The sequence below is a fragment of the Eubalaena glacialis genome, chromosome 12 (assembly GCF_028564815.1).
Source record: "Eubalaena glacialis isolate mEubGla1 chromosome 12, mEubGla1.1.hap2.+ XY, whole genome shotgun sequence".
NCBI lineage: Eukaryota > Metazoa > Chordata > Mammalia > Artiodactyla > Balaenidae > Eubalaena > Eubalaena glacialis.
In genome coordinates, this window is record NC_083727.1 from 57493459 (window position 1) to 57519234 (window position 25776).

The following is a 25776-nucleotide window of genomic DNA, read 5'->3' on the forward strand; positions in this document are numbered from 1 at the left end:
TTGATAATTTTCTGAAGGACTCATGTGTTAATATTGAACCTATTAGGTGGAAAATTATAAATCTGTATAACATTTATGTGTAAATGTATCAGAAATATCTATGTGTATAACTATAAAATGTAAAATGTAAACATATAAAACTATAAAATGTAAACATATAAAAATATATCAAAAATATTATGCTACTTCTAAAATTGATTTTATTTATTTTTTAATTAACTAATAAACTAAGCGTTTTTCACTGCTTGGAAAAAAAACATGACTTCATCAAAAAAAAGTTCAAGGAAGGACAAATATCCTTAGTGATAATTGATCAGAAGACCCCACATAAATTAATTGAAAAAAGAACCCACATATTTAATACTTAATTTTGAATTTAAGGCAAAAATATTTATATTTATACATTACAAGTATTATTATCAACATGAAAAAATTATATGTAGCGTTCTAATTCATCTTGGATTTAGAGCTTTCTGATATCTGATAGAATATAAAAATTCAAAGACTATAATGAGTATGTGACTTCCAAAGTCATTCAAGTAACAGTAGAGCTCTGAGGCCAGGGATAGTTTTAATCTCTTTAATTAAGGTAAAAATAAGCTAAAGCATATCAAAATAATCTATCTGTTGAAAATTTGGTAGTGAGGTAAGCATAAATGAAAAATGATTACAAATTTCCACTTCCAGAGTAACAATAAAGTAGCAAAAGCAACATATATTGAGGTATATCATAGATTTTAAAAGCCATTATAAAAATATAAAAATATGTATTTTTTCACTTAGGCATTTGAGTTTCTGATGCTATGATTGAAATATACCCTACATGTCAACAAAAATAAGGCAATTTTTTGTGGTGATATATTCTGTGAAAAAAAAATGACAAATTTTAGGTAGAAAATCATGGTAGTCTTTTTATACTTAAAATGCTTATTTTTAACTAGCCTTTGTTTATTTGTTTTTAAAAGCCTCCTTTTAAATGTTACCACTTTGGTTTTTCTTATAACTGTTTTATTAATTCAAATAAGTAAAACATAGTGTTTTGCTACCTGGTTCAAGATAAATTTTCAAAATGAGGAAACAATTTTTATATCACTGTGAATTGAACTGTTTCTAGCTTCTTATTCAGAAGAGTAAACTCTACCACACTTATAGCTTACTGACACAGCCAGCATGCTTTCTGCCCAAAAAGGCATCAGAGTACATTTTAATAAGTTATATCACTCTTAAAAGTTCATTATTCTCCAGCACCCCATGGGAAATAAAAAGAAAAGTAACATTGATTGTGACTTTTGACAATTATTAGTTAGAAAAAGGAGGTAACAATTGCCAAAAAAATCACAAAAGTGAGCATGTTACCTGGCTATGACAAAGAGCACACAACTGACACCCAAGTAAGCCAGCAGAATATACATCCAGATATCAGGGGAGAGAGGATTCAGGAAGGAGAAGACGCCTGGGTTTGTACCATTGGGCTTGCGGTACAAAATACTTATTCCAAGTGTCATAAAGGGCTTGGAAAAGTCGATGACCTTCTCTCGAACATAGGTAATAGCCAGTGGAGCAACTGCAAGGTCAGCTTTCTGTAGAGAGAAACACAAAAAAGGAAAAAAAAGTGTTCTAAGTCACAACAAAGTAGTAACCATATTAAACAAAACAAAGACTTTACACTCAAGAATTGTCTCAGCAACAGTCATGTTAACACTTAAAGCATTCTTAACTCTGAAGTGAAGCATCTGATTTACTCTGCTACTCATTTCTATGAGTTTCTAGATTAACAAATCAGCAGTTATTGCAAGTAGATATAGAAAGAAAAAACTGTATAGGATGAAAAACACTGACGAAACCATTGTACATTTAGTACCTGGATTATTATGCTACTAAACCTGCTCATAATACTTTTAATTTAAACTTTAAAAACACTATCAATTATGATTTTATAAATACTTTGGTCAAATTGGAAATAATAATAACTACCTCAAATTATTTAGCTGATAATCGAGAAACATTTATTTTTCTGGTTTTAAAACTATAGAGCACAGTTAAAATGTTTTATTCTTTAAATAGTTAACATTGTGAAAATCCTCTTTTAATGTGATTTTGTTTACTGCCCCTGAATTTTGTTACTATCTCTCTAATTTGTTTTATATTATTTAAAGAAAATCCTTGCAGCCTTGCCTAAATCGCATTAGGAAATGAGTTTTTCAATTGTCACAAAGTTGCTAATTTTCCAGGTAGCTTAAATATGTTAAATTACTAATGCTTTTCACTCACCATGTTTTAACCATCTGTCAGGGATGAACTTAAGCTCTAACATATTGAAATAAATAATTACAATATTTTGAAGTAACAAAGGCATCTATTCCAACCTATGATGGGAATCTGTATTTCTGTATTTCTTTTATTTTTATAAACATATGGAGCTTTCAGAGAATATATGGAAATGCTCATCTTAAAGAACTACAGAAAGATGTACAACAGAATGAAATTGGTCCTTGGGCTTCCCTGGTGGCACAGTGGTTAAGAATCCGCCTGCCGATGCAGTGGACACGGGTTTGAGCCCTGGTCCAGGAAGATGCCACATGCCGTGGAGCAACTAAGCCCATGCGCCACAACTACTGAGCCCGCGTGCCACAACTACTGAAGCCCGTGCACCTAGATCCTGTGCTCCGCAACAAGAGAAGCCACCGCAATGAGAAGCCCGTGCACAGCAAAGAAGACGCAATGCAGCCAAAAATAAATAAATTTATTTTAAAAAAAAAAGAATGAAATTGGTCCTCTACTGTTTCCTTGTCTCAGGGATTGCTGGAGGACTTAAGGAAGAACCTTCTCTGAGAGGCTAAGTTTGTTGACAATATTATTCTGAGTATGCGTTTGTATGCATTTGTGTGTTGCGGGTGGGTGGTGGTGGGAGATGCTTGGATAGAATATCTTTGAGAGTAGCAATGGAGAGAGAAAGATATTTCCTAACAACCAGCAAGGAAAAACAAATCTTCAGAGTCCTGGCAAGAGTACAATCATATTTCACATTCATAAGTCAAGGAATGGCAATTTAACAATAATAATTGTTCATGCTACTTGAGCATTTGCTATGCAACAGGCATTGTGCTAAGAAGGTTACTTGAATTGTTACATTTAATTCTTATGCAATACTACTGTTATTCCCATTTTTAGATAAGGAAACTGAAACCACAGAAGTTAAAAACTTGTTCATTGTCATAGAACTAATTGAGCATTGGAACCAAGGACATAAACCTAAGTTTTTGGAATCTATACCTAGAACTAACCATGTCATGCATCTCAGAAACCAGAAATGGAATCATGGAGACATCATTCATTCATTCATTCATTCATGTAGAATGAATGCAGAGATGGGAAGGGAAATATATAGAAGCAAGGGCAGGAACTGATAGATTATAGTCTCAGAATTTAGATGGTCAGGTGCAGAGTTCATGCAAATAGAACATTTTCAACAAAGGAGAGATGGTTTGAAAAAGTAAACAAGTTTGTTAGGAAAGGAAAGTGATAATATAAGAAACAAGGATTCCAGGTCAAAAAAAAAAAAAGGAAAAAATAGAGTGGTGGTTTGCTCCTGTTTTGGTGGTTGAATTCAGCATAATTTATCATGTGCCACTTAACTTTGTAACCCACCCTCCTCCTAGGCACATGGAAAGCAAAATTTCACCACATATAAAACGTGTCAGTGAGTATGCTTTAAACTGGTAAAGTACTTTTAAATTCATAATATATATCAGCAAAAGTGAGGAAACAATTCAAGTAACATATATTAAAACAAAACTACTATATTATTCCAAAAATGTTGTTCTACAGGCATATATTAATAGGATTGAGTAGACATACATCAAATTTCAAAATTTACTTAGCATTGCCTAAAAAAGTCATATTCTAATTATTAAAGGGAAAAAAACAAAAAAATTATACAGTATGCTTTCAATTATAAAAGAAATTAGTCATTTGAAACAAAAGATATAAACCCACACTTTTAACCATTTAATTAAAAAAACGTACAGACGTGCATCTGTATAAAGGAATAATATTCAGCAACATAAAGAACTGAGCTATCAAGCCATAAAAAGCCGTAGAAGAACCATAAATGCAAATTGCTAAGTGAACGACGTGTATAAAAAGACTACATACTATATAATTTCATATATATGGCATTCTGGAAAAGGCAAAACCATAAAGACAGTAAAAAGATCAGTGGTTTCCCAGTGTTCAGGGATGGGGAAAAGTGATGAATAGGTAGAGCACAGAACATTTTTAAGGCAGTGAAGCTATCTTGCATGACACTGTAATGATGGATACGTGACACTACTCATTTATCAAAATCCATAAAACTGGAAAACACAAAGAATGAACCCTAATGAAAACTATGGACTTTAGCTAATAATAATGTATCAATAAATGTTCATCAATTGTAACAAATGTACTACACTAATGGAATCTGTTAATAATAAGAGAAATTGTAGGGAAAGGGGGTAGAATGGAAGAAGATATATGGAAACTCTATTTTCTGCACAATTTTATTATAAACCTAAAACTGCTCTTAAAAACCTATTAATTATTTTTAAATAAGAGCAGGCTGTTTTAACCACATCCTCGTTAGTAGAATTCAATGTGTTATATGTTGATTGATTAATTAATTAGAACTAGGTTGTTAACTATTAACAGTAAAACACACAAAATTTATCAAATATCAATTGTCAAAAATAAGCAGTATCTAATTGCACACCAAGTACATTTTTAAAATCCATTTACAAAATGAGATATCAGGACTATCTTGCAGCAATAAAGATGAGCATTTATTTACACATTATAGCATTATCTGTGAATAAGATCTATCTTCATTACAAATCCATTAATAATATAACTATTTTGGAATCTAATCAAGATGTTATTATATCAAAGAGGTTTATAGTGAGAGATGTGGTATTTTCCCATCAAATATCATGTTATTAAAGACAGAGCATTTGGAGAAAAGACCTTGATGGCAAAATGGAATAATCCCAGAACTTTTAAGTCTATTCTTTGAAAATAGATTTAGTCACTGATTTTTTATTTTAAAGAATAAAGTATTCCTGCATTAGAAAGAGCCAGTAGTCAAAATTGATTTTAAAAAGAAACGATTTCATCAAAAGAAAAATAAGTAAATTGTTATGTATCACATGAATACTATTGATACAAAGAAAAGGGAGAGCTCACTTCTACTACCGGACTGGTTCAGAGAAGACCATTCCAAACAATTATACTTGCATTACATCTTGAAGAAAGAGTCTGAGATGACAGAAGTCTGAACTGGGAGGGTGATAGTAGCAGGAAAAAAAGAATATCTTAGCAATAGCTAGCATCAAATGGGTCTACTGTGGGCCAAGACTGTGTTGTATTCTTTGCCTGTTTGCCTATAATATTTCCATTAATTCTCACAACAGCTCAAATTTGTACTGTGATTTCCTTTTTTACAGATGAAAACACCAGAATCATGAGAGTTTAAGGAAAGTATGATCCCAAAGATGACTTAACCATATTCATTTCCCACCATTTTTCTGTACAATCATTCAAATGCATCATATTCCCCTGCCCCCAAATGATCTCCCCTTTTCTCTACTATAAGACACATTTGTAAGACACATCTTATAAATCTATAAGACACATCTCCGATTCTTTTTCTCCAATGTAGCCTTCCCTGAACATTCTGTACACATTAATTTCTCCTAAGTAAATTTTTTATGCACTTATAAACTTAACCATATAATTTAACATGTAACAATACTTTATGTTGTGTTTTTTCTGAGTTTTTCACATGTAAGTCACCTAATATGATATGAGAGATTTGAATGCACACATTGTTGCACTGTATTATGAGAGTATAAGCACTTTGAAGCCTGAAGGCATTCTCTTCGATCAAAGCACATATCACTGAACTGAGAAAATGGTAAAGTATTCCTCCCTGGAAATTTCCCAAAGATGCCTAGGCAGCAGCTATCTTATTAATTTAATAAGCATTAATTTACTATTCTATCATTCTATGTGAAACTCTTCCAAATTGTCTTATTTAGCCCTATGATCATAATCAATCTAACATCTGTAGGGTATTGGACAAAATTTGACACCAAGGAATCGCTTAGTAAATGTTTGCTGAATAACAGTTTCAATTTAACTTACTAAAATGTTCAAAGAAAATTAAAAGGAAATCACTCAGAGAATTTTAAAATTAAACTTTTTTCTGATCTTGTTCTAGAAATGAGATTTATTTGTACATTAATATAATTTCTAGTGAACTAACCATCTAGGGAGAACAGAATAATTCTTTTTATGGAGTTATATAGCTAATAGCGGCCCTTTGATTAAAGTCTCATTAAAGATTAGAGAAGAATGGTAAAATTTATTGGTCTAAGTTCTAATTCCCTAATACAAAAATTAGATAACAAAGCATATCTTCGTGAATGGCACAATGATCGCAAATTTGATCATGTTGAGAAAACCTTCGTAATGAAGTCCTAAGAATCAAAGAACATATTATGTTATAATATGTGATCTGGTCAGTGAAACATCTTATGCATACTTCTGAAAGATCTTGCAATTTAACAATGGAAAACCAGTTCTAAACATTGTTTTCTTTTCCATAATGTTGTGAAATGCTTAGTAAATAGGTAAAATAATTAAAAAGTAGTAAGTGCATATGAATAAATTGGAATATTTTAATTGATTTAGTAAAGAAATTTAAGCTAGTTAATTATGTATATTAATTTTAATATCACTTATAAGTGACAGCACACTTTCCCAGATTCTTCACGATGTATGATGTGAACAAATGCTTTACCTCTGTGGGCACTTTCAGGGAAACACAGTTCACCTCCTGTACACATGGCGTACCCGCTCCACCACTATCCTCCCAGTCATACTGCCTGGACTCTTGCAGTGACCTCTTAATTGATCCCCTGCTTTCATTCTTGCCCAGTTAGTGTCTGTTTTTCATCCAAAGACCAGAGAGGTCTTTTTAAGCACATACCAGATTATCACTTCTTGCTCAGAATCTTCTACTGACTTCCAGCACACATAGAACACACATAAAACATAAGCTTATATTTGAAAAATATGCCTTATAGTTGCTTTTCACCAAACCAAGTAGTAAACACATAGTACACAATGGAAAGTAACATAGTCAGTTGAATTATTAATTAAATAAGGAGAATGCTTTCACACTTGTAAGACCTGAATAGGGACAATTAAGAAAGCATTAAACACAAACAGTAGTAGATTCAGCTGCTGCTTCAGCAGCTGTCATTTTATTAATGCTTAAGTAAGCCTGCTGATAATTTCAAATGATATTGACTAAATCTACCAACCTTGCCACTAAAGACAGAATAAAAAATAAACTTCTCAACTGATAATTCTTCAGAAGAGCCACAGCTCCAAAACATTGATTTGTGTGTGTGTGTGTGTGGTGGGGGGGGTGTTTGTTTTTATTTTGTTTTGTTTTGTTTCATTCCCATCCGGATCTGATTTAATTGTAAGCTCTCAATGGATGCTTTATAAATAATAATACTCCTGTACTAAAATTGTTACAATATCTCTTCTCTCACTGCAATATTTCTATGAGATTTATTTATTTTTTAATGCATTAATTGAGTTAGTTTAGCTCCTTCAGAAAAAAAATAGGTTCATAGAGATTGAGGGTTTTTTTTCACATTGATAATTTCAGGAAAACTAAATTTCTATTAAAAACAATTGGAAATCATGAATATTAATACTTCAAAGTGTAATTTTGTATACCTGTTATTCGTGAGCAAAGCATTGAATGATGGTGTTTCTGACATTTTCTTTCTGGATTTTTGGTATTACAGATTTCCTAATTTTAAAATAATTAATGTCTTTTAAAATTATAGATTAAGTGAAAATATTTTATTCTGCTAAAGACAATCACCTAAATAGGAATGATATTCTATTACTTTCTACAGTTCCTATGGTTATATTTAAACATACATGGAAAACAACACAAGGAAAAAAATCCTATAAAATTACTCAAAATGTTATTATGTATTCATCAAGCAAGTACTTGAGAAGTGAGAGATGTTGAATCACTTCTTTGACACAAACTTATATTCAAGTTTCAAAATAGAAAACTAGAAACAATTCAACATGCTATTTAAAATATCAGGTTATTTCTTGAGCCTATAAGACATTCACACAATTCATTGTTACTGATTTAAGCTACTATTTCACCTATATATTGTCAGCTAAACCTGTTTTCATTTCCCTGTTTAAGTGCTCTGGGAACACAACCAGTGGACCAAGAAACAACTACTAGCACTAGAATGGATGACTATGATCTACAAGGAACCCTCTTAATGGAACTGTGAACTTATAATTCTGCTCTAGTAAACCATTCTCCAGTGGACAATGGATTAATAAGTACATTGGATTTCCAGGATCTATTTTAAAATAATAGGTAAATTATAACAGTTGTAAGTAATCAATGCAATTAAATTATCCAATTATGATTAGTTTATGTTAAAATTGGACATTACTTAGTTTAGAATAAATTTAGAATTAATTTATTAAGACTATTTCTCACAGTAACAAACATTCCTTCACAAACGGTTATCAAAATTCAGCTATGCACAAGGCCTGGGCAAAGTTTAGGATACAAAGGTGTTTATGACAGTCTCATTTCTCAGGTGACAGCAGCATAGGGAAGATTAACATGGAAACAAATAACTGAAAAGTTCTAATAAGTCCTTCAGTTAAAGTATGTACAAGGTACAGTTGTGCTACAATTTTACTGGCTTGCCCAATTGTTACTCTAACGGGTTAATATAAAAAGATATTCATTATTGGAATTTACATTAATCCTGCAAAACCTGGAGTTGAAATGGGACCAATACATAAATGCTCCATGGGTAGTAGTATTAAAGAAAGTGGGAGGAACTCAAGAGGGAAACGTGTGAGGCATTATAACCCATCTTAAAGCTCCTGATTATTTATTCTTCATCACTGGATTTACAATAACAACAATAACTATGCTGATGAGATTAAAAATTAAAGTGACCTTTACAGTGATTCATTCTTCAATATGAGAGGGCATAAGAAGAGTTGGATAGTGGATAGCACTTGTAAACCACATAAATAAACCAAAAGGTGCCCCCAGCTCAACCTCTTGTACTCCTTTTTCCAGCTAAAATACAAATAAACATTAGATACTTTTCCTATATAGCCTCATTATCTTACTTAAATGCATTTGTTAGACTCAAATATTAGAGAGAATACATGATCTCTGTATAAGAGATCTGCATAAACAAGATCTTCTGTATATTTCCCAACAGAACAGGGATAACATTTTGCTACATAGAACATACCTCTCCCAGAACTTGCTTTGCAAATAGATTTACATCATATGCTGAATTAGTAAGCAAACTTATCTGAGTGCATCAAATCTAAACTATAAATTTACTTAATTCCCTACATTCAAAAGTCTGTATTATATGCTTATACTTACAACAAATACAAAGTACATATTAGTATTTGTTAAACAGATACACTGCTAAAATAACATACACAGTAAGAAAGAACTTTGGGCAATAAAAAATATTTACATATATCTAAACAGCTAGCCTGTGTTGCATCTGGATGTCTTTACAATTAATTCTCTAGTGAAAAATATTTTGTAACATATTTTCTCTGGTTTCCATGACTAATGAAATTCCTTGAATCTGTACTATTTAATTGTTTTATAAAGGTTTTAACTGTTTATTCAATATGTGTTAAAATGTTTGAGGTATGAGGAAACTTAGAACCCTGATATCTATGTGAAACCATTCATTCACTCATTTATTCAACAATTTATTATCGAACAATTCACTAATTTATCCAACAAGTATTTATTCTTGATTGACTGCTTTGTAATAGGAGCTGTTCTAGATGCTCATAGTACTGCGAAGACAGACAAAGTGAAGAAGACAGACACTGAGCATGAAGCAATTAGAGGCTATAATGTCAGGACGTGAAGAGTGCTACGAAGGAAGATAAAGCAAGGTAAGAGTGTAACTAGGGAGAAAAGGAGGGCACTATTTTTACTAAGATGAACAGAGGAAACCTCTCCAAGGTCCTGACATTTGAGTCCACACTTCAGTCAAGTCGGGGATAAAGCCCTGTGAGGTTCTGATCAGAGTTCCCCTGGCAGAGGGATTTATAAGTTACAAAGGCTCTGGGGTAGAAACAAGCTGGGTATGCTGGAGGAGCAGCAAACATGTCTCCAACCCTCCCCAGCTCCTCCCAGTTTAATCATCTTGTTGATCTTCTCCAGAAAATCCCACGGTAATATAGAAACATTACATGACAAAACACTCCAACCCTAAACAAAAGGTGTCAGACTTAGAAGAGAAAACTTGTGTCATTGCACCTCTCATTTCACTCTTTTATGTTTTTTTCCACTAAAAGGAAATAATACCATTCAGGTTTATTATCTTACCTTTACCCTATAAATGTGATCTCTATAAATTCTTTCATTCAAATTCAACTGCAACAAAGCTATTTAATTGTGCCTTAGAATTTTTAAAAATACTATACTGCCTATTAAATATTTAAGAAAAACATCATGTTTGTGGTAACTCAGCCTTACATAAATAATAACAGAAAAACAGAGTAATTACACTGTCCACAGTATTTCTGAACCTGTGACATGACCTTATTCCTATATCACCTATGTGATCACTTGCCCCTATAGAAACCCCCCATTGATTAGTAAAAACAGCTTTATGATTTTCTGCAAATATCACTGATGATCAGCAATTTCCTTCCAGAATAGTTGATTTTTCTAATAATCCAAGTGTAATAACTGAGCTGATACCACTTCCCCATGTTTGTTAATAAAAATTGAGGCCATTCCCATATTTGTTTATTAGAATTTAATAATATATCCCCATATATTTAATGATGCTTGAATAACTCACAATTAAGTTTGAACATAAAGATTAAACAAGAAAATTCCTACAAAATAGCAAACAAAAACCTTTCTAATACTAACTGCTATAATTACAGTAGTGTTTGATGGTACAAAACTGGATGCAATATTAAGAAAAAAGCCTGTAAAGAAAGGTTAGAATTTTCTGTCTATTATTTTATCCAAACTGCCCCCACTTTGGTCCTTCTTTCTGCCTTCCTTCCTTCCTTCCTTCTTTCCTAACTCTTTCTCTTTTCTTTCCTCTTGCCTAAAACCAGAAAGAATGATTTTTGTGTGTGTGTTGTTAAAAACCCTATGCAATAGAATCAAATGTCTAATTTCAGATATGGAAGAATTTAAGACAGAGAGCATAAGCAAAAACTTTTCTATTTATTGAAAGTGGACCACCTACTAAATCTATCCATTGTACTAGAATTTCACATCTCGAATTTTTAAGAAATAATTCTAAGTTCAGAAACAGGCTGATACACAAAAGTGTTCTCTCAAGATCACCTGTAATCTGGGAATGCAAGTAGCTTCTATGCCTCAGAAGAGAATGGTTAATAAATTAGGGTACAGCAAGAAAGAATTACTATGCATTATTAAGCAGCATTTTGTGAAGTTTCCAGTGAAATGGCATGGACACTGCCAGTGTCAGTGAGTATAGAAACACAATATTAAACATGAATTCGGGGCTTCCCTGGTGGCGCAGTGGTTGAGAGTCTGCCTGCTAGTGCAGCGGACATGGGTTCGAGCCCTGGTCTGGGAGGATCCCACATGCCGCGGAGCAGCTAGGCCCGTGAGCCACAACTACTGAGCCTGCGCTCCGCAACAAGAGAGGCCACGATAGTGAGGGGCCCGCGCACCGTGATGAAGAGTGGCCCCCGCTTGCCGCAACTAGAGAAAGCCCTAGCACAGAAACGAAGACCCAACATAGCAATCAATCAATCAATCAATCAAAAAAAAAAACCAAAAAACTCTACCTTTAAAAAAAAAAACAAAAGAACATGAATTCAACTAAATAAAAACACAGTAAAGGTGAAATCTACAGATTACATGCTTCTTGAGATATACCAACCAATCATAAATTAAAGAGCATTTTTAGATCTCAATTTAAACAAGTAAACAAGTACTAAATAAGTAAATAAATACTATAAGACAACCAGAAAAATGTAAATAAGTACTGATGGTTGGGTACTTGATGTCATTAAGGAATCATATTTTTTCTATGTGATAATGAGAGTGTGGCCATTTAAAAAATTTTAGTTCCTCTCTTTTAGTGATAAATACTGAAATATATGTACTATAAATGACATGATATGAAGTCTAGGATTTGCTTCAAAATAATGCAGTTGGCAAGCAAGTTTGTGGGCGTAGAGATGAGATGAAATTGGCCATGAGTTTATAATCCATGAGGCTTGGTGATGGGTACATGAAATTTAACTTTACTTTTCTATTTGCACATGATTGAAAAGTTCTATAACATCATGTTTAAAAAGTATAGAATCAAGAGTGGAAATAAATTGAGCAAAATGTTAATAATGTTTGTTCCTAGTTAGTAGAATTATGGTTGTTTATTATATTATTTCTCAATTTTATAATTTTTATTCACTGAAAATATATTTTTACTCCAGTAGGAAAGAACAACACATGTCATTTAAATATACATGTATTCTACCTTGAAAACCTTCACTAATCAAATGAAACAAAACTATGAGCAATAAGCTAAATCCAGATAATTTTTGTGGTCATTTTATTTAAGAATGTAAAGACTGAGATACATATAAAAATTTTTATTTGACCTAAACTTACAGATTAACTTCAGTAAAATAACAGCTTTTTAAAAATATAAATTTATTTATTTATGTATGTATGTATGTATGTATGTACGTATATATGTATTTATTTTTGGCTGTGTTGGGTCTTTATTGCTGCGCGCGGGCTTTCTCTAGTTGTGGCGAGCAAGGGCTACTCTTCCTTGTGGTGCGCGGGCTTCTCATTGCGGTGGCTTCTCTTGTTGCAGAGCACGGGCTCTAGGCGCATGGGTTTCAGTAGTTGTGGCACGTGGGCTCAGTAGTTGTGGCTCACGGGCTCTAGAGCGCAGGCTCCGTAGTTGTGGCACATGGGCTTAGTTGCTCCGCAGCATGTAGGATCTTCCCGGACCAGGGCTCGAACCCATTTCCCCTGCATTGGCAGGAGGATTCTTAACCACTGCGCCACTGGGGAAGTCTCACAGCTCTTTTTTGATAATAAATTATTTTAAAAATATGAAATTAGTAAATAGTTAAAGGAGTGTTTTATTTTAACTTTAATTTCTGAAAAGCAGTCAATATATTTTGTATTTTGAGGATAATGGAAAATAAGCTCCCCTTTCATAAGTATTTTAACCTGAACAATTCAGATGGAGCCTCTGATATCGAATATTAAATAACATGTTGAAGAAAGTGCTAGTGTATTTCAAAGCTACGGATTCTTATCTTTTTTATATGTCCATGTAGTTTTTCCAGAATTAAGAGAGAACAATAATCAATTTGATTATCTTTCTGTATCTGTATAAACAAAAACTTGGAATGAAGACTAAATTATAAAAATATTAAACAAATAGATGGAGAGATATACCATGTTCTTGGATTGGAAGAATCAACATTGTGAAAATGACTCTACTACCCAAAGCAATCTACAGATTCAATGCAATCCCTATCAAACTACCACTGGCATTTTTCACAGAACTAGAACAAAAAATTTCACAATTTGTATGGAAACACGAAAGACCCCGAATAGCCAAAGCAATCTTGAGAACGAAAAATGGAGCTGGAGGAATCAGGCTCCCTGACTTCAGACTATATTACAAAGCTACAGTAATCAAGACAGTTTGGTACTGGCACAAAAACAGAAATATAGATCACTGGAACAGGATAGAAAGCCCAGAGATAAGCCCACACACATATGGTCACCTTATCTTTGATAAAGGAGGCAAGCATATACAGTGGAGAAAAGACAGCCTCTTCAGTAAGTGGTGCTGGGAAAATTGGACAGGTACATGTAAAAGTATGAAATTAGAACACTCCCTGACACCATACACAAAAATAAACTCAAAATGGATTAAAGACCTAAGTGTAAGGCCAGACACTATCAAACTCTTAGAGGAAAACATAGGCAGAACACTCTATGACATAAATCACAGCAAGATCCTTTTTGACCCAGCTCCTAGAGAAATGGAAATAAAAACACAAATAAACAAATGGGACCTAATGAAACTTAAAAGCTTTTGCACAGCAAAGGAAACCATAAACAAGACCAAAAGACAACCCTCAGAATGGGAGAAAATATTTGCAAATGAAGCAACTGACAAAGGATTAATCTCCAAGATTTACAAGCAGCTCATGCAGCTCAATAACAAAAAAACAAACAACCCAATCCAAAAATGGGCAGAAGACCTAAATAGACATTTCTCCAAAGAAGATATACAGATTGCCAACAGACACATGAAAGAATGCTCAACATCATTAATCATTAGAGAAATGCAAATCAAAACTACAATGAGGTATCATCTCACACCGGTCAGAATGGCCATCATCAAAAAATCTAGAAACAATAAATGCTGGAGAGGGTGTGGAGAAAAGGGAACACTCTTGCACTGTTGGTGGGAATGTAAATTGATACAGCCACTATGGAGAACAGTATGGAGGTTCCTTAAAAAACTAAAAATAGAACTACCATACGACCCAGCAATCCCACTACTGGGCATATACCCTGAGAAAACCATAATTCAAAAAGAGTCATGTACCACAATGTTCATTGCAGCTCTATTTACAATAGCCAGGACATGGAAGCAACCTAAGTGTCCATCATTGGATGAATGGATAAAGAAGATGTGGCACATATATACAATGGAATATTACTCAGCCATAAAAAGAAATGAAATGGAGGTATTTGTAATGAGGTGGATGGAGTTAGAGTCTGTCATACAGAGTGAAGTAAGTCAGAAAGAGAAAAACAAATACAGTATGCTAACACATATATATGGAATCTAAGGAAAAAAAAAAAAAAAGGTCATGAAGAACCTAGTGGCAAGACGGGAATAAAGACACAGACCTACTAGAGAATGGACTTGAGGATATGGGGAGGGGGAGGGGTAAGATGTGACAGGGTGAGAGAGTGGCATGGACATATATACACTACCAAATGTAAAATAGATAGCTAGTGGGAAGCAGCCGCATAGCACAGGGAGATCAGCTCGGTGCTTTGTGACCACCTAGAGGGGTGGGATAGGGAGGGTGGGAGGGAGGGAGATGCAAGAGGGAAGAGATATGGGAACATATGTATATGTATAACTGATTCACTTTGTTATAAAGCAGAAACTAACACACCATTGTAAAGCAATTATACTTCAATAAAGATGTTTAAAAAATATATATATATTAAATGTCCATGACTTCAGAAGGTAATTACTATTCTTTCACTGGTTTAAAAGTTCACATAAATATATCTCATAGTAGAGTAAAATAAGCTTCTATTTTCTCATGTGTGAAACAATATAACAGGATCTATCAATCAGTATTTACCGGTAGACTAGGCAGAGTGGGGATGAAAGATATTTAAACAGAATCCCTCCCAGAGCTTATATAAGATTCCTTGAAGCAAGAAATATCCAGAGGAATGGTAAAAACATAATGAATTGTATGAGGAAAAGATCAATGGAGTTGTTAGGAGAAAATTCATGGAATGCTTTGAGACTTAAACTATGAGCGAGAAAGACCAATATAGCAGTTAATAAGCATAGATTCTGCATTCATTAGTGACCGAAACTTTCCAATCAGCAGCCGGAATTTGTTTCCATTGTTGGAAGCCACAAATAGGGGTATATTTAATCTACCAGAATCTAGCTTTCCAAAGAGCAGACTAAAACCTAGGGCATTGGCAATAGCTGGAGTCATAGCACGAGTTAGAAGAATAGCCTTGACTTCTGCCCACTAATAAGAAAGATCAAGTCCAGTTTGGGTTCTGTATGGCTAACACTGATACTGGATAGCCACAGAACCCCAGAGGACAACACTATGTTTCAACTTGTCAGTGAACCAAGTCTAGGCATTTAGAAGAACCTCTATGAATCTAGGGCCCTGGTTAGTCAGCAGCTACTTTAAGCTGTGAAGTAGAGGATAAAATTTCCCCCAAAAGTTACCTTGTTTCATGTAAAGCCAAGATGTCACTGCTGCCTGGCTGGCTGAGTTCTTGAATATATACTATTTCCACTTGATAAGTGAAACTTTTATGGTCTTCCCATACATTAGTTATTAAAGTCTAAGTTGGCCTACCTCAAAATAGGACTATCAGGCCATGGAGTTATAAGATTTCTGTGGATCAGGCATTCAGTTTCAACAATGGTCTAACTGCAAACTAATGGCAGCTTTTTAAAATGGTGTAGATGGTGGCCATGTCTAGAAGGTGATGAGTCCAGAACTCTGAGGGAAAACTTCAGGTACAGGACATTAACAGGCAAAAGCATCAGCCACAGAGACTTATAGTTCAAAAGGGTCACTAGGATCATGGGATTGAAAGGTACCAGGACTTTTCTATATGTAAATTTTTATGATTGGGAAGATTCCCTCTGGGCCTTAAGAAAAGATATATTACAGATGAGTTCCTTTTATTACATACAGAGGTAGAAGCAACAAATACAGTACGTTGAATTAGCCCAAAGGACCCTTAACACAATGTTGTGTTAGATTCCTTTCTCCATTGTGGATCCTGACTGAAACTGATTAGCAGAATGTGGATGACCCACGACACCAATGAGACTGGGTAGGATGGTGCCTTGGTCACCTGTATCCAACAAAGCTATACAAGTTTTCTTACCTCACCAAAGTTCTCCAATATACATGGACAGGTGTTTTTGGTCTTTAGTCCCTCTAGGAAACAGGAAGACTTTGACCCAGCCTCTAATAATTCTTGTCCTTGAATAAGCTGGGATTGGAATCGAGATGGTGAGAAGGATCCGGGAGAGTGGAGGTAGAGAGCACCTCCACATCAGTAAGCAAGACTCACTGACTTTGAGTTTTGAGCAGTGTGGTGGTTGTTTGCTAGTCACTTAAAGTTTCCATGTCCAGTGCTCTATATTAGATGGCAAGATCCTCAGTCTGAAATTATCGATTTCACCAATGGAGACCCCTTAATTAAGCAGCCATAGCCATATTGCCTTTCGGCTGGAACTATCGGGATTTTTGCATTATTTTCATGATAATATACCTTCTTTTACCTGATCAATTCACCATTTGGACAGTATACTTCAATACTACCTCCTGCTGCTTAGGCTCTACACATTCATTAACAGCAAGATAGAGTTCCTTACTCTTTCCTCCTGTCCACCATTTGGATAAGAGCATTAGCTCCTAGATCCCAGGAATTGTTCCCATATCATCAAACCCAGCTCATGGAGCCCTTGGCCTTGATCTTCTAGAAACCCATGTCTCTGTCCATATCCCATTCTCATTGCCTATTTGCAGAAGTTCTTATAGTCTGAATACTTAAATTCTTTTGTCAGTTACAAGCATTGGAAATCAGTCTGTGGCTTGTCTTTTAATGTTTTTTTCTCTCTGTATTGTTCACAGTGCAGTAAATTTATTTATTTTTTAAACCTATCCTGTCTGTTACTCAGAGTACATTTTTGATTTAGTGGTAAATATTTTACCAAAATTCCAGCAAACCCTCAGCTATTATCTTTTCAAATACTGCTTCCTTGCAATTCTTTCCATTGTCTTCTTCTGGAACACCTACTAGATATATGATGGAGCTTCTCACCTTATCCTCCATGTCTCTTATCTCTTCTTTCACAAATTATATTTTCTCATTTTTCTGTGCTATGTGCTGATTAAATTAATCATTATTTTTAACTCACTCTCTTTTTGTGTTCAGCGTACCTTGGCTACCGAGTTTTTTTAATGATATTTTTTAATGCTAGTTAAACTTTCATTATTTTTTTATTTTTCATATTTTCATATATAATTTTTACTATACAATTTATTTTTTGTATTGTATGGAATTTTAAAAGATATTTTACCTTTAGTTTTTATTTAAAAATTTTTGACAGATAGTTCTACAAAATGTATTTCCGAAGGATAAAATTCATGTTCAATTGTGTTTTTTCAATATGAACTTGCATTTTTTGTTATTTTTATCTATTTCATTCCTTCTCTCACTCTCTCATATATCCTTACAGATTCCTTTATAGTGGTTCTATTATTTCTTTCACTCTGTGACACCTCTCTCATCTTCCAATCCATAGCAATGTTTCATAAGGGTGATTTGAGGTTCACATCCCCTGCTGATACTGGTGGTATTTTGTATCTAGTTCCAAAATAATTAGGTAACTTGACAGAGTTCTTAGTTATCTGACTGAATCTGTGCCTTTCTGTTTACCTAGGACCACAACTTTCAAATAAGCCAAAGCCTCAGGGCACCAGAATTTTCATGGTGCTTTCACAAGTAAGGAAGCCACACCCAAAGCCCTGGTTTCAAGCAGTAAGCTTGCCTTCAGACTTAGATTTCACATAGAGCACTTTCAATCCATGGATAATTCTGACCAATAAGCCCTACTTATGGATCAGGGGCCCTGAGGCTGATAGCTTTAGTCGGGCTTACTCTGCTTATTTTGCATGGATTTTGGTTATGGGAATTAATCAAAGAGGACTCTGTCAAAGTTTGATGTTTTTACATCATCGTGACAAGAAATAAAGCAACAGGATTTTTTCCCTAAGTCTATTATAATATGCACTCTTTCTAGCAGCAATTAAAAGATGGTTCAAAGAGGTAAAGACGGCAAAGAGTAACCTAAGAGAGGCAACAGGAAAATGAGGGAAATTTTATGGAAACCAGTGGAAAACAATGCTTCCGAGTAGTAAGTTGAGCAAACAGCTTCTTACAGATCAAATAAGATAAAGCCTGACAAATATCTACTGGATTTAGCAACTTGGAGACATTAATAAGAGTAATTTTTGATGACATGTTAGTTCAAAAACAATTATGGGTGAGATGTGAGATAGCTAGGGCCACCAATTAAAGAAGGAAATTTAAAGATGACAAGGAAGTTCACCTCAGAGGGGAAATTGAAACGTTGGGTGACAGCTGAAAGAGATTTTTTTTTAAGTGAGAAATGATGGTCTTTTAAAAATACAAATATAAATAGATCAGAAGAGAAAGGCCTAGATGTCTAAAGCAGAGAAAGAAAGAAACATGGGTTTAAAAATTTCTGGATAGACAAGCTAGAATGGAAAAGATGAAAAGCACATCCTTAAGTAGGACCAATTAGTCCATCAAACTTAGAAGAGGAGAGAACAAGTGCTAATGAAGCCATGATTGTAAATTTGATGGTGAGGGTTGAGGTAGGACATTCTTATCTCGTGGTATCTATTTCTCTTAGAAGCAGGACACCAGGTTTTCTGCTATAAGTTGGAGAGGGACTGGTAGACTTGAGAAGTAGAAAGAAACTTTAAAAGCAGTGTTGCAGAATGTAAGAGAGTGTGGTGACTAGAAAGAGTTTGTAGCAGTTGTGACAGTGTTGACAGCTCATTTGAGATTACTATCAGTTTATAGTGGTTGCATTTTTCACAATGGGTTGATTTTCTCCAGCTAAGTTTATTGTTCTAAGTCAGACACAGCGAAGAAGATAATGACATAAATACAGGGTCAAGTTTTGTTATGAAACGACAGAGGAAAAATAAATTTGGTACTAGAAGAGAATGTCTCTAACAGTAAACCACAGAAACTAAGCTGGATATGGAGAAATGTGAGGAGAGGAGAGAATTAATATATGGAAAACAAATAGATGATTAATTAACTCATAGGTTTGAGAGGGTCAAAAACAAGTGTAGTGTGGTCAAATACATTTGTAAGTAAGAAGGAAAGGAGTTGAATTGCTGAGTTATTGATCTAAGAGTTAGGGTACTTTGCGTCACAATAATGATTATGACGTAATTATTGGCATATATAAGACTTATGTGGCTAAAAGGCTCCTGGGAATGAACAACTCAAGAAGCTTAGGGTCCATGGTGATGGATGGGTCTTTTGTAAGGACACTGAATTTATCTAGAATCATAAAATCAACCATCTTAAAGTGAAAGGCTATGATCCAGTTGTTGAAGTCAACAGTGGATGAGTAACTGTGATTAAGAAGTGAGTGGAGGATAACTTAAAAAAGAGAAGGAATGGTATATCCAGAAGCATGGCTTTTCTGGAGCTTAGAGAATTCATGAACTGGGAACAGCAATGGGGAGCACAGTATTGGGGCTCTTCAATTATATTTCCATTTGTTTTTTTCTGAGCACACGGTAGACTATCCTCCTTCCCTCCCACGAAGTTGAACACAGCCATATGATTTACTTTGCTCAATGGAATATAAGCAGAAGCAGTGTGCTTTCATTTCTAAGAAGAAGCTTTTAAGAGACAGTGTCCAGTTCACCATGTTCCCACTCTTTCCCTGATGTGATGATCAGCCACATAGCAGCGGCTCCATCAGTTTGGGTTCTAGTGAGAAAAAATGGAGCAGAGCCCTCAGCCGGCCTTTAATCTATATTCAGAGGGAGTGAGAAACAATTTCTGTAGGTATAAACTACAACCACATTCGAGTTTAGCTTGTGCTGTCTAATCCAGTCAGTCTCTTGGATCTGACCCAGCCTCTCGAGATAAGTGGGTGAGACCGAGTAGCCGTCATTGACATGGCTACGGAGAGAGCAATTTCAGCATCAGAGAGGCCAAACACGACAGGAAATAATCAAGGAAGAGAATGGAAACGAGGGAAGATTATTAATGATGGAGGGATAGCGACCCAGAGAGTATGGCTTGTAAGAGAGGAAAAAAGTGGTAACGTAGGTCAGAACAAAGTCAACATAGCCCAGCACGCTCTAGAAATAAAAATGCAGAAATAATCATAGATCAGATAGTCTTAGAATTTTTACAATGTCTGATAATAAACTTGTGAGGTACATTTTGTTTAAAGAATCTTTTCATGTTTAAAAAATACATTACTGAGGATACAAATTGCAGTTTTTCATGGCTTTCCACTAAATTCTGACGCACACTGATTATTTTACGATAGTGGGACCAGGTGTCAACCCTCTCTTCTTCCTTCTCTCTCGTCACATGTGTATTAGGCTAAGTAGGCAGAAACTTGACATTTGGATGGTCCCATCCCTAGATTCTGGAGAGGATGCAGACTTTTCCTTATTTGTTTACTCTATTGATAATTTCAATGGGAAATAGGGTGAATGGAAGAGGCAGTGAGATGCCTGGGTTTATGTTTTCATTCATTTCAGATAATTGCTATTATTTCTTCCAAAAAAAAAAAAAAACTACAAATGACAGCTAACACTTATTGAAAGCTTATAATACACCTGGCATTATTCTAAGCATTTCATATGTTTCATGTCATTTAATCTTTAGCATAAAGTATATGCATTTGTCAGTACTCTTTTTTAGGTTAAAAAAAAAAAGTGAGGCTCAGGGACTTAGGCAAGTTGCCCAAAATCACCCTTCTGATAATGAATGGAGGGGGATTTGGAAATCTGGCTGACTGCAAAGTTATTCTACTGGTTATAATTTTAAAGTTTTTTTAATACCAAAAATATATTTGATGGACTGATTATCTTTCAACGTAGAATGAAAATGTATTAAGGAATAATGAATTGAAGGAGAGATTTCACTGAGGATAGCAAATGAAGCCATCATCAAATCTCCACTAAATTATCCAAGTTCATATTGATATTTAAACATGAGGAATTGTCCTTGACAACTCACTGAACCTAATTCATTCACACAATACCTATTTTTTACTCAGATATTTTTATTCCTTTAAAACTGTTCTTAATATACACATACATAATGTATACTGCTTGTATACATTAATAGACATATATACCGTGTGCATATAAAAATATATATAAACATGCATGTGTATGTGGGTGTGTACTTATAATATTACACCAATTACTTTAAAAAAATTGTGAAGCTCAAGTGTACTTGTCGTAAAAAACACTTAACAATACATCATGATTTATATAGAGACAATATGAGAACATATCAGAACACTAGTATTATTTGTGTGCATATTACATATTCTGTTTTAATTAGAAAATTCAACCTTGCCTATTATGACAAACTATAACATAAATAATTTATGTAAAGAGATGCATGGGAATGAATCTATCTATGTTAGCACATACACAAAAGCAACATCATTTACTTCGGGTCTTAGAATGACCTAAAAATACTGGCTGGCAACAAGATTCATCATAATTCAAAACATTCTTTACACCATGAAAGATTGATTTGAAAACAGAAGGACATTGGTTGTTTTGTTACTATGGCTATTCCTGGCAGTTATCCAGGGATTACAACTGTACAGCCTTACAAACAGCATAGAAATTGACTGTTTTAACAAAGGGTCTCAGCAGGATCATGAGTGGTGCACATTAATCCTCACTGTGCGTTGATGAGCTCTCTTTGAAATTTGCCAAGGTTTAACCAATGGCAACAGACCTCTGGCACTGTCAGAAGATGTGGGCCTTGAACAGCGCTTCAGGAATGAAGTTTGTTTGTTTGTTTGTATTTGTTTTTGTAGGAAACCACATTTTAATCATTTAGAACAGTTATCAGTTCTCATTAGATCTGGAGTCTTCAGGAAGCTTGTGAAATATCAGAAAGGATTTTTTGCCACAAACATCTTCTAAAGAAAAGGATCTAGTGTTGCTCTTAGATTAATCTTTAAGGTTATATATTTAAATCTGAAAGTAAGAAAAGGCTCTGCAAACCTTTTAATGGTATGATGAGTAGAGAAAATGTATAGGTTGGATCATATGAAACTTGTGGTATTTCATTTTAAGCTATAAAAATGACAATTTTATGTTTCAACCTAGTATTACTATTTACATAATTAACTGATTTGCCTAAACATTTTTTTTTAAATTTTGACTTCTAAATACTGACTTCTGACTACAGTTTTATTTGTAATGTTGATCCCAAGGTGAGAGATCATTATATTCTATTTTAAAACATTAATTAGCTTTTTTAAGCAAGGAAAATCAAACAAAATATTTATGTGTGTGTGTGCACACATGCATGTGCATATTCCTGCAATTGATTCATCATAATTGTTGACTGATGGATTTTGTTGACCAGTGTATAACATTTTAAGAGAAAGTGATTAGAAATCATTTATACAGATTTGTATACATTGCCTTCCTTTACGATCTTGACTGGTGTTTATACAAAAACAGATTGCCTGAACACATTTTTCTGATTCACAAACCTGATCATGTTAGATCCTACAAGGCCCATTCACAATGCCACCTCCCCACAACACGATTCACATGCTTCCAATCTTATATATTCTCTCCTTGCTCTGGATTTACTCTCCATCCCTCATGTATATATTATGATACTTGATTCTTTAATCAATCTCTTACGATAATTACATATTCATATCTAGTTTCTGTACTGCATTACATATTCTAGAGGGAGGAGTCCAAGTCTAAGTCATCTCTGTGTCACTGATAGTGACTAGCACAGAGCAGTGAACAAAGCAGTCCTTAAATGAATAAATGAAATAAGTGTACTTCCAGCTTCTTGTTTAATTATTCTCAAAGATATTAATCACATTGCCATCTGTTTTATAATTCCCATAGTTTTGTTTAATAAATTAAATATTAAATTTTTAATTTTGATGTTCTCCCATTTGGGGATTGGGGTCAGGAAAATGTCATTTCCCAAAAAAATGAAATCGACAATACCAAAATCCAATATACAATGGAAGGGACTAGGTATTTGTAGGAATGTCCCACCAGACACATTTCCAGAGGATTAAATGACTGGAAGAATACTTTTAATTCAGAACAACTAAAATGAAGAAAATGTGAAGCCAAAGATTTTGAGCTGACATTTGCCCGGAGGACATTGGGCAAATCCTCATAGGCTAGCGCTTCAGGTTTGATCAGTAAGAACTCAGAATCAGAGATAAGGCCTGAATCTCATGCAAAATGCAAAATGAAAGATCAGACTGGAGACTTTTGTATAAAACCAACATACTCTAGCACACTCATATTCGGTGGGTCAACTAGAATAAAGCTCATCCCACAGTTTAAGTTTTCTAAGGCCCTTGCATTGTTTTGATATTGATAGCTTGTTAAGTATGTTTGCTAAAATAGCCACTAAAATAATAAATAAAAATAAAGCTTATAAGTTTAAACTAATAGAGGAAAAAAGGAATGAGACCAAAGAAAATCCATTCAATCCAAGAGAAGTCAAGAAATAAGAAAAAGGGAACAAATTTAGATGATAAAAATGAAACTGTCTTAAGAGAGATTATCACCGTCACTAATCTCTTAGCAATCTAATCACGAAAAACAGTTGTTTCTTTAAAAAACGATAGCTCACTTAACTGTACTGTAACATCCTTGAGATAAAATGTTTGTGATAGTCTTCTTAGCAAAATGAGAGAAAAAATAGTAGATGTGGGTTTTTATCCCCAAGAATGGATGCTCTGGTTCTTAATGCTCTGTATGGGTACTTAGGAAGAAATACAATCATAGTACAGGACAAGAGATCTGATTACCTAGGCTTTGTCCTTTGATTTCTAGGTTGGCTGGTTTCTAAACTGGTTTTTATTTGCACCTAGGTAATAGGAGTAAGAATACTAAAAAGCACTGATTCCTGTTATACTCCCATAAAAATTAATATTCTGTTTTCAAAATCAATTCTGTGTGTTTAGTTAGCTCAATAACTCCTGAATAACTGTGTAATAAGCATTAGGGACTTGCATAACTAAGGACCAGACCCAGAATGAAGAGATCTCCACTATGGAATCACTGGTTTGTATGGGTGGCTCTGCTAAGCAGTCTTGCCAGTTTTAAACGTGTTTAACTTAATCTTATCCTCAGTTCATGATGCACAGCTCAGAATTCAGCTTGTTATCAACATATCTTTAAAAATACTGCTTTTCAAATTATTTAAATGCTGGTTGAAAATCGACATAAAATTTACCTAGTCTGTGTAATGGTTTATGTAGGAAAGCAGGTAAAATGTATGCCAGGAAGTTTGGAATAAATAAAAGATAACAGGAAATAAGCTGAAGAAGATAAGTTGAGATAGAATGTGAGGTAAGTACCTTTGGAGGGGATGGGAAATGGGGACTGGGTGAATCAATCAAGTACCCATTTGAACCTATGACAAAGATAAGAGTCAAAATGTATGGTTACTGAGCAAATGTTTGCAGCATTTCAAGCACAAACCATAGGAAAAAAATCGGTAGCCATGAATTTCATATTCCTGGGTGATTGCAATGTAAAGTATAATATTATCATGAAAGTACTGACAGTTATAAAGTTTTCAACTGGAGTTTGGATTATGTTCACTGAACTACAGTTTCAAAGGGTGAAATAGATGTAATGTATTCTAGAAATGTTTCCATCCAGAAAGATGATATTATAGTATTTAAAAGATAAACTCTCAGATGACCAGGATGACTTGTTTTCCTAACAAGCTGATGCTAAAATTGTTACTTTTATATTGATGACACTTCGCTAACAGTGCACACAATATTTCTATTCTGCTCCTTCCCTGAGGACAAGCTATCTTTTTTTTTTAAATTAATTTATTAATTTATTTATTTTTGGCTGTGTTGGGTCTTCGTCTCTGCGCGAGGTCTTTCTCTAGTTGTGGCAAGCGGGGGCCACTCCTCATCGCGGTGCGCGGACCTCTCACTGTCGTGGCCTCTCTTGCTGCGGAGCACAGGCTCCAGACGCACAGGCTCAGTAGTTGTGGCCCATGGGCTC

At 34.4% G+C, this 25776-nt stretch overlaps 1 protein-coding gene across 5 annotated transcripts in view; it reads right to left on the minus strand.

Annotated features, from left to right (window-relative positions):
- GRIK2 (glutamate ionotropic receptor kainate type subunit 2) overlaps window positions 1–25776 on the minus strand; it is a 645523-nt gene that overhangs the window by 134304 nt on the left and 485443 nt on the right. For 3 of the 5 annotated variants that reach the window (XM_061207627.1, XM_061207628.1, XM_061207629.1), the window contains exon 11: window positions 1357–1580. The exons of the other annotated variants lie outside the window; for them this stretch is intronic. In XM_061207627.1, coding sequence (XP_061063610.1) covers window positions 1357–1580 — 224 coding nt within the window. The remainder of the gene's footprint in view (window positions 1–1356; window positions 1581–25776) is intronic. 5 annotated transcript variants of the gene reach the window in all.